Below are 18,992 nucleotides of genomic sequence, written 5' to 3'. Positions count from 1 at the left end.
GAGATTACAGATGTGAGCCACCACCCTGGCCCATAGAGACATTTAGATAAATAACCAGGAGAAAACAGCCAGCTTGTTCCTTTCATACACCCCAGTGGATATTTACTGACTCCCTAGACGTGGTTCTGGGCACTTGGCATGCAGGGAGGTTGAGGGAAAGAGCATCCTATCTTCCTCCATAATGATAATAAATAGCTAACATTTATTGTGTGCTTACCCTAAGCCTTTTATGAACAGTGTAACATATAAGCCTCACAAAACTCTTAGCTGGCAAGTGCAATTGCAATTACTAATTTACAGATGAGGATAATGGAAATGCCAGCAAGTCAAATACCAGCTGGTATCAAGAAATACCAGCAAGTAAAGCAAGTAAAGCGAGAAGTAAAAACTTCTCACTTTTGGGTCAAAGTCACTAGGGGAGAGTTGTGGTGGCACCCAGTGGTGGAAAGAAATGCAGAATTGGAGACAGCCTGCCAGGACCTGGTGAAAAAATAGGCCAGATTAGTTAGGCTAATATTTATTAAAAAAAAAAAAAAAAAAAAAAAAAGCAAGTTATCAATTCCCCTGTAGGTTGCTTTTCTCATAAAGTGACCCCGTGTTTCCTTCACAAAAGGAAGCCTGTAATAGTTTGGAATGTGCAGCTTTACCACCATCTAGTGGCGCCTTCTGGGTAGAACATGCCGGGAACAGCTTATTTCTCATTTTCACACCACCCTTGCATGGTGGTGTGGACCCAGCAGAGGGCGCTCTGGCCAGGTCTCCCAGCATGGCTCTTGGAACAGGAAGAGAAGACTTTCCTATAAGAATTATGAGTGCACCTGTCTCCCACCTTGACTCCAGCCCTTGTTTGAAGCAGGTCCCCACCCCCAACCCTGAGCATCCTAATGGCCCTGGAAGCTAGTTTCCAGTCTGATTGTACAGCTGGCAGGTGTAGGTGAGTAGTAGGACCAGGATAACCTCCCAAACTGGCGCATGTTTCCCCGAGCCAGGCCTCCTTTCTGTGAATGTGAGTTATCAGGATGTGTGTATGTCTCCACCTTATCAGTGATGGCTGGGCTGATTGTTCTTCTAGGTTCCTGGTAACCCAGAAATTCCTTAAAACTACAGATGATGGAAGGTACTTGGGCTTAGAAGACCTGGGCTTTTCGGTTTCCCCACTTGATTAATGATGGCTTAAGTTTCAGCTTGGGAAGTTTCTTCCCCTTCTCTTACCACTCCACTTCCTCCTCCCCTTCCTCTTCCCCTCCCCCCTCCCCTTCCCCCTCTCCCTCCTCCCTCCCTTTTTCTTTTTCTTTCCTTTCCTTTTCTTTTTCTTTTGATCAGGTCTTGCTCTGTTGCCTGGGCTGGAATATAGTGGTGTGATAATAGCTCACTGCAACCTTGAACTCCTATGCTCAAGCGATCCTTCTGCCTCAGCCTCCCCAGTAGCTAGGACTACAGGTGCATGCTACTCCATCTGACTAATTTTCAATTCTTTTGTAGAGATGGGTTTCACTATGTTGCCCAGGCTGGTCTTAAACTCCTGGCCTAAAGCAATCCTCCTGCCTCAGCCTTCCAAAGTGCTGGGATTATAGGCATGAGCCACCACACCCAGCCTGGAATTGTTTAAGTTTGTGATTATATGTGCACCTGTCTTGAGACTATCCATCTCATCCATGAATATATACATACATTTACTATCTATCTGTCCATCCATCTATATTCATTTGTCCATCCATTTTCCTTCCATCCATTTATCCATCATGATCCATCTATCCATTCATCCAACAAATATTATTAGTAGTGAACACTGTACTAGAGACCATAGAAGAACAAGATACTCATGATACCCGTCCTCATGGAGCTTCTAGTCTAGGAGAGGAGAAAACTAAAGAAATTATTTCCATATAAGTAGTGAAAGGATAGTAAGTCTTGGGGCCCCAAAATCACTCAGGTAAAGGGAAAAGTCAGGCTGAGAACTGCCAGGACAAACCTGCCTCCCATTCTATTCATTCACCCCTCTGCTCACTAAGATAAATGCATATCTGATTGCCTCTTTTGGAGAGGTTAATCAGAAACTCTAAGGCATGCAACTATTGGTCTCTTATTTACCTATGATCTGGAAGCCCACTCCCCACTTTGAGTTGTCCCACTTTGCCTTGAGTTGTCCCGTCTTTCCAGAGGGAACCATTGTCATCTTATATATGTTGACTGATGTCTCATGTTTCCCTAAAATGCATAAAACCAAATTGTGCTCTGACTGACTTGAGGACATGTCTTCAGGACCTCCTGAGGCTGTGTTATGGGCACACGTCCTCAACCTTGGCAAAATAAACTTTCTAAACTAACTGAGACCTGTCTCAGATATTTGGGGTTTGCAAAGTGATAAATCTCATGATTCAGAAAGCACAAATTGCTGCTGGAGCATGTGGGAAGTGGATCTAACCCAAACATACAGAACCAGAGGACTTAAAGGATGAGCTGGAATTATCCAAAAATAAAGGCTGGGGGAAATATGTTCCAGGCAAAGGAACAATATGGGCCAGAGTCTGAAGTTGAGCGAGCACCATGTGGGTTTGAGGAGCTCAGGGAAGGCCAGAGTGGCAGGAGCATAGGGAGTTAGTTGGTGGTGGGTGGTACAGCTGGAGAGGTAAGTAAGTAGGGGCTGCCAGGTCATAAAAGTCCCATCCTGCTGAGGAGTTTGATCCTCAACCTTGTAAACCAAAAATAAAATTCTAAGCTTTCCCAACCGACTGAATGAACCCCTCTCTTGGTCAAGGGGAACCCCCAAAGAAACCTGAAAAACTAGATCAGGTCCTGATGGGAAGGAGGAGCTCGGACATACCTCATTATACTCTCCTCCATTTGGAATTCAGGCACAAATGACAAACATTCGCATTAAAATAGAGATCCCAAGAACAGGTCTCTCTGTAGCAACCTAACTCTGGTATAGCATCGCATGACATAACAGGCCCTAAAGGAAATCAAAAGTATTTTACCCCAAAATATATTTCTTTAACATGTTTTGGAATGCTCTTGCAAAGCTGTGTCGTCTGGGAAAATTCATATTCTGTGGTAAAGCCCCTTCCCCTTCCAGGTCTTCTTCTGATTCAGAAGAGATTTTAACTAACAGTCTAACACCTTTAAGTTCTGATAAGAGACATTTGCCACCTATTCTCCCTGAAACCCGCTACCTGGAGGCTTCATCTATATCATAAAAACCTTGGTTTCCACAACTCCCCTTATCTTAACCTGAACTCCTGCCACCAAGTGCTAATCAGGAAATCTAAATCTTTTTTTTTTTTTTTTTGAGACAGGAGTCTTGCTGTGTTGCCCAGGCTGGAGTGCAGTGGCATGATCTCAACTCACTGCAACCTCCACCTCCCAGATTCCACTGATTCTCCTGTCTCAGCCTCCCGAGTAGTTGGGACTACAGGCGCATGCTACCATGCCTGACTAATTTTTCTATTTTGTAGTAGATGGGGTTTCACCATATTGGCCAGGCTGGTCTCAAACTCCTGACCTCGTAATCTGCTCGGTTCGGCCTCCCAAAATCCTAGGATTTCAGGCATGAGCCACTGTGCCCAGCTAGGAAATCTTTATAACCACCTATGACCTGGAGGCCCCTGCTTTGAGGCAGCTTGCCTTTACAGGCTGAACCAATGCATACCTTACATGTATGCTTTATGTTTCTCCCTGTAAATTCTGTCCCCCTAGACTGTATAAAACAAGCTGTAACCTTGGGCACACGTTCTCAGGAACTCCTGAGGGTGTGTCACAGGTCATGGTCCTCATAGTTGGCTCCGATAAAACGTTTTAAAAATGCAATGAAAAGCCATTAGTGGCAGAGTGTGTGACACAATGATATCTGTGCATGGAAAGAGAGCATCAGCTGCAGCATGGAGTGAGAGAGGAGGCAGGGAGACAGTTAGGAAGCCATTGCCACATCCCTGGCAGTGACATTGACTAGGGAGGTGGCAGTGGGACAGGAGAGAAGTAAAGCAGATTTAGGAAAGTTAGGCAGAACTGGCAGGACTTAGCGATGGGCTGTGAGTGGGGGGGTGGGGGGAGTTGGAGATACAATCCTGGCTTAGGTGTATAAACAAAAAATAAAATTTGAAGCCCCCCAATCATCTGAATGGACCCCTCCTCTCAGCAAGGGCATTCCAAAGTTAACCTGAAAACCCAGTTCAGGACATGATGGGAAGGAGGAACTGGACATGTCCCATGATACCTTCCTCCCTTTTGGAATTAGTGATAGAACAGACTCTTGCCTGATAAGAAATATTTACAATCTATTCCCTCTGAAGCCTGTGACCTGGAGGCTTCATCTGCATGATAAAACTTTGGTCTCCACAACCCCTTATCATCATAACCCAGAGGTTCCTTTCTATTGATGATAACACTTTCAATCAATTGCCAATCAGAAAATCTTTAAATCTACCAATGACTTGGAGGCCCCACTTTGAGTTGTCCTGCCTTTCCAAACCAAACCAACGTACATCTTACATGCATTGATTGATGTCCCATGTCTCCCTAAAATGTATTGTATTAGTCTGTTCTCATGCTGTTAATAAAGACATACCTGAGACTAGATAGTTTATAAAAGGAAAGAGGTTTGATTGACTCACAATTCCACATGGCTGGAGAGACCTCACAATCATGGTAGAAGAGCAGGGGACATCTTACATGGTGGCAGGCAAGAGAGAGCTTGTGCAGGGGAGCTCCCCTTAATGAAACCATCAGATCTTGAGAGACTTATTCTTTATCAGGAGAACAGCTGGGAAAGACCCACCCCTATGATTCAGTTACCTCCCATTGGGTCCCTCCAATGACACGTGGGAATTATGGGAGCTACAATTCAAGATGAGATTGGGTGGGGACACAGTCAAACCATATTATGTATAAATCCAAGCTGTACCCTGACCACCTTGGCACATGTCATCAGAACTTCCCGAGGCTAAGGTTAAGGATGTCATGGGCACATCCTTAACCTTGGCAAAATATACTTTCTAAATAAATTGAGCACTGTCTCAGACACTTTTGGTTTACAAGTGATAGTGTTGCTGGAAAAGAGCGTCCTGATTCAGACCCCAAGGGAGGGTTCTTGGATCTCATGCAGGAAGAAATTCAAGGCAAGTACAAAGTATGGTGAAAGAAGCAAATTTGTTAGAAACGATTTTGTTACAGAGTAGGGCATCCTCGGAAAGGAGGAATGTGCCATTCTTTGTTAGTGTATTTGTTTATCAGAAATTATAAGGGGCTGTAATTAAAATTGGAATGTGCAGATGCACTCACTAAAGGTAGGGGCTATTGGTGTTGTTAAATCAAGTTTAGCCTAAAGCTGCCTTCTTACAGATTTTAAGGTGGGCCTGAAATTTCCCTGCACGTGGTGAACTATAACCTAAATGGATGTGTAAACAGACTGCAACCTACTCTTGTGCCAGTCACTGAGTTTTGGTCAATTAAAGGTGACCAGCTGTTCAAATCTTATTGAAATAAGGCCAATGCTGAACGATAACCAGCCTGGCTGTTTCTCCACCTCATTTTCACTTTCAGTACGTCACTTTCCTCTTCCTGTCCATAAATCCTCTTCCACCATGTGGCTGTGGTCGAGACTTTCTGAACCTACTCTGGCTCGGTAGGCGTCTAGATTCGTGAATTATCTGCTCAGTTAAACACCATTAAATTGAATTTGGCTAAGAATTTTCTTCTTTCTTTCCTCCTCCTCCTCCTCCTCCTCCTCCTCCTCCTCCTCCTCCTCCTCTTCCTCCTCCTCCTCCTCCTCCTTCTTCTTCCTTTCTTTTGTTGAGATGGAGTTTCACTCACATTGCCCATGCTGGAGTGCTGTGGTGCGATCTCAGCTCACTGCAACCTCTGCCTCCTGGGTTCAAGCAATTCTCCTGCCTCAGCCTCCTGAGTCAGTTGCTGGGATTACATGACTGCACCACCATACCTGGCTAATTTTATATTTTTAGTAGAGACGGGGATTCTCCATGTTGGTCAGGCAGGTTTCGAACTCCTGACCTCAGGTCATCCACCTGCCTCAGCCTCCCAAAGTGTTAGGATTACGGGCATGAGCCAGTGCACCCAGCCCAAGAATTTTCTTTTTTCTTTTTCTTTTTTTTTTTTTTTGAGACCGAGTTTTGCTCTTGTTACCCAGGCTGGAGTGCAATGGTGCGATCTCGGCTCACTGCAATGTTGGGGTCCGGCACATCTGCCGGGGGGCTACTGACCTGCGGGAGTCCCTGAGACCACCAATGTAGATGTCGCTTTCAACCTGAGGGAGAGAGTGCGCGGAAGTGAAAGAAGAAAGAAAAGTGGAGTCTGGAGGTCTGAGTGACTTGCAGTCAAACAGCAACTTTATTTTTGTAGGTGACAGCTTTTATACTTTTCTTGTTACATTTACTTTAGCTCAGCAGAAAAGGGGGCAAACAGAAAAGGGAACAGAAATCACGTAAAAATAGTTATCAGGGGCCTGTGATAATAGCTTACAAAGCAGTTCAAGAGTTAATATATGTTTTTCAAAGATACACAGTGCAAGCAAACAATGGTTCCTTAAAGGTGGCTTGTTAACTATGTTTTCCATCAGGAGGTAGAGCAAAGGCTCAGCTCCTGAGAAAATATGGGCAGGGGTCTTTGCCCCTCTCAGGCACCTCAATTGCAGCAAGCCTACTGCTTACACAGAGACTAAAGGGGATATGAAGCAGTCAGCACGATGTCCTCATAAACCGCAGGCCCTTACTCTGCATTCTGTTTTTGCCTCATTGGCTTAGCCATTTTTACCTCGACTCGACAGCCCTCGAGAGCAGGGGGAGAGCAGATAGGTCCAGCAGCCAAGATGGGGTGAGTCACACTAACTGTCTCAAGCCCTTGGCGTGAACACTGCATTGCAACCTCTGCCTCCTGGGTTCAGGCAATTCTCCTGCCTCAGCCTCCTGAGTAGCTGGGATTACCGGCACGTGCCACCATGCCCAGCTAATTTTTTGTATTTTTAGTAGAGACGGGGTTTCACCATGTTGACCAGGATGGTCTCGATCTCTTGACCTCGTGATCCACCTGCCTCAGCCTCCCAAAGTGCTGGGATTACAGGCTTGAGCCACCATGCCCGGCCAAGAATTTTCTTAACAGTAACATCAATGACCATTACTCCTTCAACCTAAGCCTGCTCATTAAATGCAACCTGTTGCCTTTAAGTGGGCTGTACTTTCAGAACATCTGGACATTCTGTAGGCTTAGTGGCAGATGTTTTGTATGGCCATAAATATTCTGCAATTATAACTGGTGGTCAGCTTAGACTGTGGCTGTTTTCAGACCCAAGTATTAAGGCTGTAGGTTCCTTGTGAGTGCCTAGCTACTTGCTTTAAGATGGAATCACTCTAGCCATCTTTTATTAAACCAGAAGCCTGGTAAGCAGAGGTTACTTTAGCAGTAAGCAAGAGTGTGGGAATGTTTGCTGAGGCAGGAGACACAAGACATGGTCAGTTCTTGGGGATTTAGGAGCTGGGTTCAAGGCACCCCTCAAGCTTTGGTAGTTATCTGTGGAAGGTTGTTGCCTTGATTTTGAGCTGGGAGGAAGGCAAACTTCAGACACTTCCCGGCTGGACTTTTTCCAGATGTTTGCCTCCTCCTCTCACTGTAACCGACACTGACTCTGGTCAAAATCCACAAGTGTGATCTGTGGACCAGCATCATCACCATCATGGAGCTGGCTAGAAACATGAAATCCTGGGCCCTGACTCAGACCTCCTGAGTCCAGATCTGCTATCTAACAAGGCTCCAGGTGATTTATTATACAGGATGGCTTAAAAGGCTCTGCTTTAGATTCTAGAATCCAAAACAGTTTCTCCAAAGACAATCAGGATATGGGGGAGAAGTTAGTTCCAGAGAAGAGAGAGTGAGTCCAGGGTAGAAGGGATTCTTCTCTCCTGAGGGTCTATGGTCTCCTGTTTTTGAAAGCAGCAGTGTTATCTATCCCACCCACAGCCTAGAGGATGCACAGGGCAGTCTGGCACCCCCTTTTTTGCTTTTCTCCCCCAACACCCAGGAATGCTTACCCAGAGCATTGAAGGCAGCCAGCACCTCAAAAGAGATTCTCTGATCTTTTGTGAACACTTGGATGGTGAACCCATCACAGGACATCTGGATCTCAAAATTGTCTTTTATCCACTCTACAAACTGACATGAGTTCAGCTTATGTCCAGTTTTGACAAGCTTATCACGTTGACTTCCCTTCTGATCCTGGAATTGTTTTAAGTCACCGAAGAAGAGGACGAGGGTACCATCACAGTTGCCTCTTAAGAATGTTTCCCGGCCATAGGAGCCACCCTGCCAGTGACAAAGAAGCAGATGTGAGTCTCTAGACTGGGGTCACAGGGATCTCTAGCAGGCAATGGTATTTATCATCTCAAGTAAAAGCTAAAAATGTCACCACTGTATTGTATTTTTTTTTTTTTTGAGTCTCACTCTGTTGCCCAGGCTGGAGTGCTGCAATGGCACAATCTCAGGTCACTGCAACCTCCACCTCCCAGGTTCAAGCAATTCTCCTGCCTCAGGTTCTTGGTTACAGGTATGCACCACCACACCTGGCTAATTTTTGTATTTTTAGTAGAGATGGGGTTTCACCATGTTGGTCAGGCTGGTCTCGAACTCCTGACCTCATGAACTGCCTGCCTCAGCCTCCCAAAGTGCTGGGATTACAGGCATGAGCCACTGTACCCGGCTCATGGTCTTAAAATTGAGTGGCAGGTATCCATTTGTCCCACAAAGACCTGATTGGGATGCTCATAGTAATACTTTTCATACTAGCCCCAAGCTGGAGGTGACTCAAATGGCCATTGACAATAGAAAGGGATTGAACTGCCCCCACCTGCCACCACTGGCACCTGTGCTTACTGGCTCAGAGCCTGAGGATAGGATTGCCCCACCTGCCATTGTTGCTGGTGCCTGTGTGCCTCATCTGGGGATCTGGGGATCAAACTGTCCCACCTGCTGCCAGTACCTATAGGCATCATCAAGGAACCTGATGACAGGCTCACCCCACCTGCCACCAGCATCCACATGTGCTGCCCGGGTCCAGAAGATTGACCCATCCTGGGTCTTCTTTATTTCTGAATGATAGCTTTGATGGGTATAGTATTCTTGTCTGAAAGGGTTTTTTTCCCCACTCTGAGTATATCATCCTATTCTCTGCTGACCTGTAAGGTTTCTGCTCAGAAATCTACTATTAATCCCTTATATATGTGACTTTATACTTTTCTCTTGCTATTTTCAGAATTCTATCTTGCTTTTTGACTTTTGACAGTTTGACTATAATATGCCTTGAAGAAGGCCTTTTTGGGTTAAATCTATTCGAGAATCTTTGAGCTTCCTGTATCTGAGTGTCTAAATCCCTTGTACAACATGGGGAGTTTTCAGCAGCACAGGTACACATCATCCAGAGGCCTAAGAATGGGCTCACTCTGCCTGCCACATGTGGTGACCACATGTGTCTCCCAAGGGTCTCGGGACCAGTTTACCCAGCTTGCCATCACTGATGTCTGTGTACAACACTGGAGGGCTTGAGGGTTGACCTGCTGCTGCACTTCCACACAGTCCCACCTGGGGACCAAGGACCTGCCTGTTCATTCCACTGCTGCTACCACTGGCACCTGAGCATGTCATCTTGAAGTCTGAAACCTGACTCACCTGGACTCACCAGCATCAGCACCCATATACACTGCCTGGGACCTGAGGACCAGCATGCCTGGCACACTGTTGCCACCACTGGTGCTCAAAGACCAGCCTGCCTGATGTCCCTGTCCCCAGTACAGCCTTTCCACAGACTCCATTAACCACTACAATGTCAGCCACTGAGGAACTCACAGATAACACTGATGCAAATGAAAACATATGGAGACTCCATTACTGTGCCCACACAGAATCAAAGATAAAGCACTCCACTCAAACAACACTATAAACACATCTACAGGAAAACATCTTTTTATCTTTATTTATTTATTATTTTAATTTTTTCTTTTTTCTTTTTTTTTAGAGACAGGGTTTCGCTATGTTGCCCAGGCTGGTGTGCAGTGGCTATTCACAGGTGCGATCCCACTACTGATCAGCATGGGAGTTTTGACCTGCTCCATTTCCAACCTGGGCCGGTTCACCCCTCCTTAGGTAACTTGGTGATCCCCGGAGGTCACCATATTGATGCTGAACTTAGTGTGGACACCTGATCAGCATAGCACACTACAGCCCAGAACTCCTGGGCTCAAGTGATCCTCCCACCTCAGCCTCCTGAGTAGCTGGGACTACAGGCATGCGCCACTGCACCTGGCTTTTTATTTATTTTTTTAGAGACAGGGTCTTGCTCTGTCACCTAGGCTGGAGTGTAGTGGCACAATCATATCTCACTGTAACCTCAAACTCCTTACAAGCAATCTCCCTACCTTAGCCTCCTGAGTCACTGGGATTATAGGCATAAGCCACCATGACCAGCAGAGGAAAATGTCTTTCCCTATGAAAGTCAATAAATAAAATTGGAGACTGTTACATTAGCTGTGCTGATATCAATATAAAGACACAGAAACTTGAAAAAGCAAGGCAACATGGTACCTCCAAAGAAACACAATAATTCTTTAGTGTAAATCCTAAAGAAAATGATATCTATGCAATGGCTAAGAAAAATTCAAAATGATATTAAAGAAATTCAGTAAGACACATGAAAACATAGATAAACAATTTCCATAAGAAATATGGAAAAATAATTTATGCTCTGAATGAGAAACTCAACAAAAAATAGATATTATTAAAAAGAACCAAACAGAATTCTTGAAACTGAAGAAATCAATGAATAAAATAAAAAGACAGCTCAGTGCTCTAACAATAGACCAGATCAAGAAGAGTAATTTCTGAACTCTAAGACAGGTCTTTTGAAATAACCCAGCCAGACAAAAGGAGAGAAAAAGAAATAAAAATGAGTGAATAAAATCTATGTGCCATATTGGTCATCATAAAGCAACCAAATATTTAAATTTGGAAAGATCTAGAAAAGATGGGTAAAAGCATAGGAAATCAATTTAATGAAGTAATAACTGAAAAATTCCCATGTCTTGCAAGAGATTTAGACACCCAGATACAGGAAGCTCAAAGATTCTCAAATAAATTCAACTGAAAAAGGACTTCCTCAAGGCATATAATAGTCAAACTGTCAAAAGTCAAAGAGAAAGACAAAATTCTGAAAATAGCAAGAGAAAAGTATAAAGTCACATATATAAAGGAATCTCTCTCAGATTAATAGCAGATTTCTGAGCAGAAACCTTACAGGTCAAGAGAGAATAGGATGATATACTCAAAGTTCAAACAACAACACTCTTTCAGACAAAATTCTATACCCAGCAAAGCTATCCTTCAGAAATGAAGAAGAAATAAAATCTTTCCCAGACAAGCAAAAACAGAGGGAATTTATCACCACTAGACTAGTTCTAAAAAAAAATGCTTAAGGGAGTATTACATCTGGAAGCAAAAGGATGATGTCTACCATTATGAAAACACACATGTATAAAACTCACTGGTAGAGCAGACACACAAATGACAAAGAGAAAGGAGTCAAATGTTATCATTACAAAACCCTCACCAAACTGTAAAGGTAAGCAATAAAGAGAAAGAAAAGAACAAAGGATGTTCAAAAAATCAAAACAAATAACAAAATGACAGGAGTAAGTTCTTACCTATCAATAACGACCCTGAATTAAACAACACTTTAAATTCTCCAGTTAAAAGATATAGACTAGCTGAATGGCTAAAAAATAAGGTCCAACTATGTCCTGCCTCCAAGAAACTCACTGCATCTGTGAAGGTACGTATAGACGGAATGTGAAGGAATGGAAAAAATATTCCACACAAATGGAAACCAAAAGTGTGCAGGAATAGCTACACTTGTATCAGACAAAATAAACTTTAAGACACAAACATAAAAAGAGACAAAGAAGGTCATTTTATAATTAATGATAAAGAGATCAATTCAGCCAGAGGATATAACTGTGTGTATATATGTATATAAGTATATATATATACACATACATATATATACACATATACATATATATGCCTATGTATATACATAGGTATGAACACCCAACAGTGGAGCACTGAGATACGTAAAGCAAATATTAGAGCTAAACAGAGAGACAGACTTCCAGTACAATAATAGTTGGGAACTTCATCTCCCTTTTGGTATAGGGCAGATCATGTTGACAGAAAATCAACAAAGAAATACTGAACTTAGTCTGCATAATAGTCCAAATGAACCTAATGAATATTTGCAGATTATTTCATCAGCTAAAGAATACACATTCTTATCAGCACAGGGAATGTTCTCCAGGACAGACGCTATCTTAGGCCATAAAATAGGGCTCAACAAATTTTTAAAAATTTGAAATACTGTTAAGTATCTTCTCAGAACACAATGAAAGAAGAGGAACCTTGGAAATTGTACAAATACATGAAAATTAAACAACACGCTCCTGGACAACCATTGGGCTGATGAAGAAATTAAAAAGGAAATCAAAATTTCTGGAAACAATGAAAATGGAAATATAACATACCAAAACCTAAGGGCTACAGCAAAGCTTGAAGCAATAAATGCTTACATCAAAAAAGTAGAATAATTTCAAATAGCCTAACAGTTCACCTGAAGGAATTAGAAAAGCAACAACAAGGCAGAGCATGGTGGCTTATGCCTGTAATCTCAGCACTTTGGGAGGTCAAGGTGGGTGATCACCTGAGGTCAGGAGTTTGAGACCAGCCTGACCAACATTGTGAAATCCTGTCTTTACTAAAAATACAAAATTAGCCGAGTGTGGTGGTGCATGCCTGTAATCCCAACTACTCAGGAGGCTGAGGCAGGAGAATCATTGAACCCAGGAGGTAGAGGTTGCAGTGAGCTGATATTGCATTACTGCACTCCAGCCTTGGCAACAAAAGTGAAGATATGTCTCAAAAACAAAAACAAAAAAGAAAAGCAAGAACAAACCAAACCTAGAATTAGTAGAAGGAAAAAAATAATAAAGATCAGAACAGAACTAAACAAAATAGAAGCTAAAAATTATAAACAATTAACAAAATAAAATCTTGGTTTCTTAAAAAGAAAAACAAAATGGATAAACCACTACTTAGACTAAGTAGACTGAAAAAAGAGAGAACACCCAAGTAAATAAAATCAGGAATAAAAAAGGAAACATTAAAATTGATACCACAGAAATACAAGGGATCTTTAGAGACTATTATGAACAACTATATGCAAACAAATTGGAAAGCCCAGAGGAAATGGATAAATTTCTGAACACATAAAACCTACTAAGATTGTTCCAGGAAGAAACAGAAAACCTGAACAGACCAATAATGAGTGAGGAGATTGAATCATTAATAAAAAGTTTCTCAACAAAGAATAGCCCATGACCAGATGGCTTTACTGCTGAATTCTACCAAACTTATAAAGAAGAATTAAAACAAATTCTTCTTAAATTATTCCAAAAAGATTGAAGAGGAGGGAATTATCCTAACCCCTTCTATGAAGTTAGCATTACCCTGATACCAAAATCAGACCAAAGGCAGAAAAGAAAACAACAGGCCAACGTCTCTGATGAACATAGATACAAAATCCTTCAACAATATACTAGCAAACCAAATCCAATAACACATCAAAAGGTAACACATGATCAAGTGGGATTTATCCCAGGGATGCAAGGTTGGTTCAACATGTGCAAATCAACAAATGTTGAACATCTGTTGCACATCGCATCAGCAGAATGAAGGACAAATCCTATGATTATCCTGGCAGATGTAGAAGAACATTTGGTAAAATCCAATATCCCTTTATGCTAAAAACCCTCAACAAATTAGGCATGTAAAGAACATCATACTAAATGGGGAAAGGCTCAAAATCTTTCCCTTATTCTGAAAGTTCTACCTCGAGCAATCACACAAGGTAAAGAAATAAAAGGCATCCAAACAGGAAAAGAAAAAGTCAAATTGTCCCTCTTTGCAGACCACATGACCTTCTATACAGAAAAACCTAGAGACTCCACAAAGAAAACCTCTTAGAACTGATAAATTTTGTAAAGTTGCAGGATACAAAATAAAAATACCAAAATCAACATACCATACCAAAATACCAACATATTCTACAAATCAATAATGAACTAGCTGAAAAAGAAATTAAGAGAGCAATCTTTTTTATAATATTTAACAAAAAATACCTAGGAATAAATTTAACCAAGGAAGTGAACAATCTCTACAATGAAAATCACAAAACACTTATAAAAGAAACTGAAGATGACATAAGCCAGTGGAAAGACATCCCATGCTCATGGATTGGAAGAATTAATATTGTTAAAAAAAACCATACTACCCAAAGCAATCTACAGAATCAATGCAATCCCTATAAATACCAATGACATTTTTCACAGAAACAAAAAATCCTAAAATTTGTATGGAACCACAAAAGATCTCAAATAGCCAAAAGAATACTGAGGAAAAAGAACAAAGCTAGAGGCATCACACTACATGACTTTAAAATATACTACAAAGCTATAGTAACCAAAGCAGCATGGGATTGGTATAAAAGGAGACATACAGACCAAAGGAACAGAGTAGAGAACCCAAAAACAAATCCACATATTTACAGCCAAGTGACTGAGAAAGCATCAAGAACACATATTGGGGAAAGGATACTCTCTTCAATAAATGGTGTTGGAAAATTGGATATCCATATGCAGAAGAAGGAAACTAGGCCCCCATCTCTCCTCTTATTAAAAATTAACTCAAAACAGATTAAAGAATTAAATGTAAGACCTGCAATGACATAATTAATGAATCAAGCAGAAGGGTAATGCTTCAGGATATTGGTCTATGCACAGATTCTGTGGCCAAGACTTCATAAGCACAGGCAACAAAAACAAAAATAGATATTTGGGATTATATTAAAAGAACAAGCTTCTGCACATTAAAGGAAACAAGAGTGAAAAGACAAGCTGCAGAGTGGGAGAAAATATTTGCAAACTATTTTTCCAACAAGGGTTTAATATCCACAATATACAAGGAGCTTGAACAACTCAACATCTAAAAAAACAACCCATCTCATTAAAAAGTAGGCAAAGGATCTAAACAGACATTTCTCAAAAGCAGACATGCAAAATGGCCAATGGGTGTATGAAAAAACGCTCGACATCACCAATCATCAGGGAAATGCAAATCAAAACCACAATGAGATATCATCTCACTGCAGTTAGAATAGCTATTATCAAAAAGACAAAAAAATAGCAAGTGCCAGCAAGGATCTGGAGTGAAGGGAATCTCGTACACTGTTGGTGGGGATGTAAACTAGCATGGCCATATATGGAAACAGCATGGAAATTTCTCAAAAAACTAAAAACGACGCTATCATTAGATCCAGCAATCCCACTACTAGGTATTTATCCAAAAAAGGGATAACTGTACCCCCATGTTTATCACAGCACTATTCATAAAAGCCAAGATAGGGAATCAGCCAAAGGATCCATCAGCAGATGAATAAGAAAATGTGATACAGATACACAATGGAATACTATTCAGACACAAAAAGAATGGAAGGCTGCATTTGCAGCATCGTGGATGGAACTACAGGTTATTATGTTACATGAACTAAGTCAGGCATAGAAAGGCAGATACTGCATGTGCTTAATCATAAGTGAAAGTTAAAGAAAGTTGATCTCATGGAGGTAGAGTAGAACCATAGTTACCAGAGGCTGGGAAGTGGAGGGGGGAATGAAGAGAAGTTTTTTAACAGATACAAACATACAGTTAGATAGAAGAGATCAATTCTAGCGTTCAATAGCACAAATGGGGTGACTACAGTTAACAGTAATTTATTGTATATTTGTAAATAGCTAGAAGAGAAAATCTGAACTGTTCTCGGCACAAAGAAATGATAAATGTTTGAGGTGATGGATATCCTAAACACCCCGACTTGATCATTTCACATTGTATCCATGTGCCCAAATACCACATGTACCCCATATACATCTGTACAAGTGTGTAAAAAAACACAAAACAGTAGAATGAACAAATGTGGTATATTCACACCATGGAATTCACACAATAATGGAAACGATAAACAACGGCACTCCACCACATAAATTTCATAAACATTATGGGTCAGAGAAACCATGGGGTAAAGCACACAGAGCAGGGATGCCGTTTATACAGGGTCCCCCATGCATGCTGGTTTACATTCCCAGATTTTGTTCCAAAAGTCCCACATCCCAGGAAACACCTCAATCCTGGACAAACTGGATTGCTGGTCACCCTATATTTGTAAAAAGTTTAAAAACAGGCAAAACGTGTCTTAGAAATCAGGAGACTGCTTGGCTGGGTTTGGAGGTACTGATTGGATGGGGGGCCCAGGCCTCTTGCAGGTGCTGAGAATGTTTTGTTTCTGGATCTGGGTGGGGGTTACACAGTTACCTTGTTTGTGGCTACCTATCAAGCTGGACACTTTGATCTGGGCACTTTTTCTGTGTTTTACTTCAGTGAGGAAAAATGTTAACACTATTGAGAGGCAGGTTGGTGTAGTGGTTAAACCTGCATGCCCTCGAACCAGTTAACGAGGCTTAAAATCCCAGCTCTGACAACAGCTATTAGCCAAACTCGCCTTAGCCTCCTGACCTGGGCCAGGGCTGGGGACACCATGTGTCCAGATTTCCTTAATGTGGCACTAGTGGGTGCCTGCAAAGGGTAGAGACCAAAAGCATCGCAGCTGCAGAGAAGGGACACCAGCTGCACTGGGGGGTAAGAGGGTGGTATTGGGGGATCAGGACCCCCATGCCCCAATTCTAGGGTCCTGGCACCTCCCCAATCCCCCTTCCTCCCCAGAAGTCCAGAATTTTCAGCCTCAGTCCTGAGATTTGTGCCCACAAAACCAAATATTTCTAACTGATGAAAGCCACTTCTTGCTACAGAGAAACCACAGGGCAACCTGGGTAATTTGAGCAGAGTTCTCTAGCCTCCCTAAGTTTACTCCTCTGTACCGTGGAGAGGATAGAAGAAAATCGCAGTGAGTGATCACAGTGAATTCACTGGGCACTATGCACCAGTCTTGGCTAAGAACTTGAGGTACTCAAGCCTGACAATACTCTGAAGTGCGTACTGTGCCTCTCCCCATTTTACAGATTCAGAGACTAAGGCACAGAAAGGTTAAGTAGCCTGCCCAATGTCACAGAGCTCTGTAGCAAGAGTCTGCTCCAGAGCCTGGGACTCCCACACCACATCCCACCCATGTGTGGACCTCGCACATAATAGGCACTCAGCACCCAGTGGCTCGGCCTTGCTGTGGTTGTGGAATCTCCTGCCTCCCAGAGCCCCAGCCTCAGCCCTGGACTCACGATGGCCAATCCCTGTACCAGGGGGAACTGCTCGGGATCCTGCAGGGCTTCACAGATGGTAGTCACTATCCCGTCGATTCGCCTCTGACACTCTTCATAGGGCTTCAGGCGTTTCTGGATAAACCAATCCAGCTTCTGAGCAGGCACCGAAGGCAGCTGGGACTCCCCATTTCCCATGGCTCCCAGATGGCTGCCGAGACGGTGAATGGCAGGATGAGAGGCAGAAGACTTCTTGCTGCTGCCCAGAGCCAGGAAACTGAAACTGGCTTCTAGAGGCCTCTCCCCACCCCCTTCAGTGAGCCTATCAACTCCAGCATCCGGAGCAGGGAAACCAAAACTAACTCAAGCTCAGAGCCTCTGCCCCACCCACTGCAGCGGGATTTACCGACACCTGCCCCGCAACAGGGAAACCAAAACTAACCCAAGCCCAGAGCCTCTGCCCCACCCACTGCAGCGAGATTTACCGACACCTGCCCCGCAACAGGGAAACCAAAACTAACCCAAGCCCAGAGCCTCTGCCCCACCCACTGCAGCGAGATTTACCGACACCTGCCCCGCAACAGGGAAACCAAAACCAACCCAAGCCCAGAGCCTCTGCCCCACTCACTGCAGCGAGATTTACCGACACCTGCCCCGCAACAGGGAAACCAAAACCAACCCAAGCCCAGAGCCTCTGCCCCACTCACTGCAGCGAGATTTACCGACACCTGCCCCGCAAAAGGGAAACCAAAACTAACTCAAGCTCAGAGGCCTTCCCTGTCCCCTGCAGCGTGGGGATCAGCCCTTCAGGGGCTCCCCAAAACTTGAGGTTAACCAAACGGACTCTAGAACCCCATTGTGAGGGCTTCATACCTGCTAGACATCTGTCCTTGAGCACCATCTTTCCTTCTTTGTGCCTCAATTTCCCCATCTGTAAGCTGGAGAAAAATTGCAGCTCTCCCATAGGATTAGCTTGATGATTAAAGAATACCTGCAAAGTGCTCAGAAGCAAGAGGCAGAGGTCATCTTTTGTGGCTCTGTCCCTTTCTCTCTGTTCTCAGGGGCCAGGGAACTCCGATTCAGGGAGAGCAGCAGAGAGGAGAAAGAGACCCCCAAGAGAGGAAATTGACTTGCTAAGGGACACACAGCAAAGCAGGGACCTCGCTGGACTCAGGTTTTGGTCTGCTTCCGGGTAAATACAGGCCCCAGGGTGGTCAGCAGATGGGAGCCTCTGTGTGTCCAGTTTCTCAGCACACTTGTGGACAGCTGCAGGACCGTATGAGACACTTGGCCGGCTCCACAAGCGCAAGAAAACACGCCCCAACTGCATGAGCCAGAAAGGAGACAGACATGCGATTCCTACACCCAGAGCTTTGAAAACAAAACACACAGAGGACTTTCAGCTGCCTTGTCCCAGCTGTAATAATTCACAGAGAAGGCAAGATTCCCTAAGATGTAAGGGGAACCAGGGCCCTTCCATGCTGGGATGGTTAATTTTATGTGTCAATTTGGCTGAGCCCAGGAACCCAGATATATGGTCAAACATTATCCTAGATCTTTTTGTGAAGGTTTTTCTTTCTTTTTTTTTTTGAGATGGAGTCTTGCTCTGTCCTTCAGGCTGGAGTGCAG

General features: G+C 43.3%; 1 protein-coding gene across 3 annotated transcripts in view; it reads right to left on the bottom strand.

Annotated features, from left to right (window-relative positions):
• OAS2 (2'-5'-oligoadenylate synthetase 2) overlaps positions 1–18,643 on the bottom strand; it is a 41,639-nt gene extending 22,996 nt beyond the window's left edge. The window contains exons 1-2 of one of the 3 annotated variants that reach the window (XM_009004705.5): positions 18,237–18,643; positions 8,037–8,307 (exon numbers count right to left, since the gene is read on the bottom strand). In XM_009004705.5, coding sequence (XP_009002953.1) covers positions 8,037–8,121 — 85 coding nt within the window. In that variant the 5' untranslated portion in view covers positions 8,122–8,307; positions 18,237–18,643. Of the gene's footprint in view, positions 1–8,036; positions 8,308–17,384; positions 17,649–18,236 lie in introns of those variants that run through there. The other 2 variants (XM_054238920.2, XM_017976392.4) reach the window with 2 other exon arrangements.
• Between the last annotated feature and the right edge of the window lie 349 nt (positions 18,644–18,992).

The sequence above is a fragment of the Callithrix jacchus genome, chromosome 9, assembly GCF_049354715.1.
Source record: "Callithrix jacchus isolate 240 chromosome 9, calJac240_pri, whole genome shotgun sequence".
In the NCBI taxonomy this organism is placed as follows: domain Eukaryota; kingdom Metazoa; phylum Chordata; class Mammalia; order Primates; family Cebidae; genus Callithrix; species Callithrix jacchus.
Note: the sequence above shows the minus strand (reverse complement) of the source record. Positions and strands in the feature narration are given on the sequence as shown.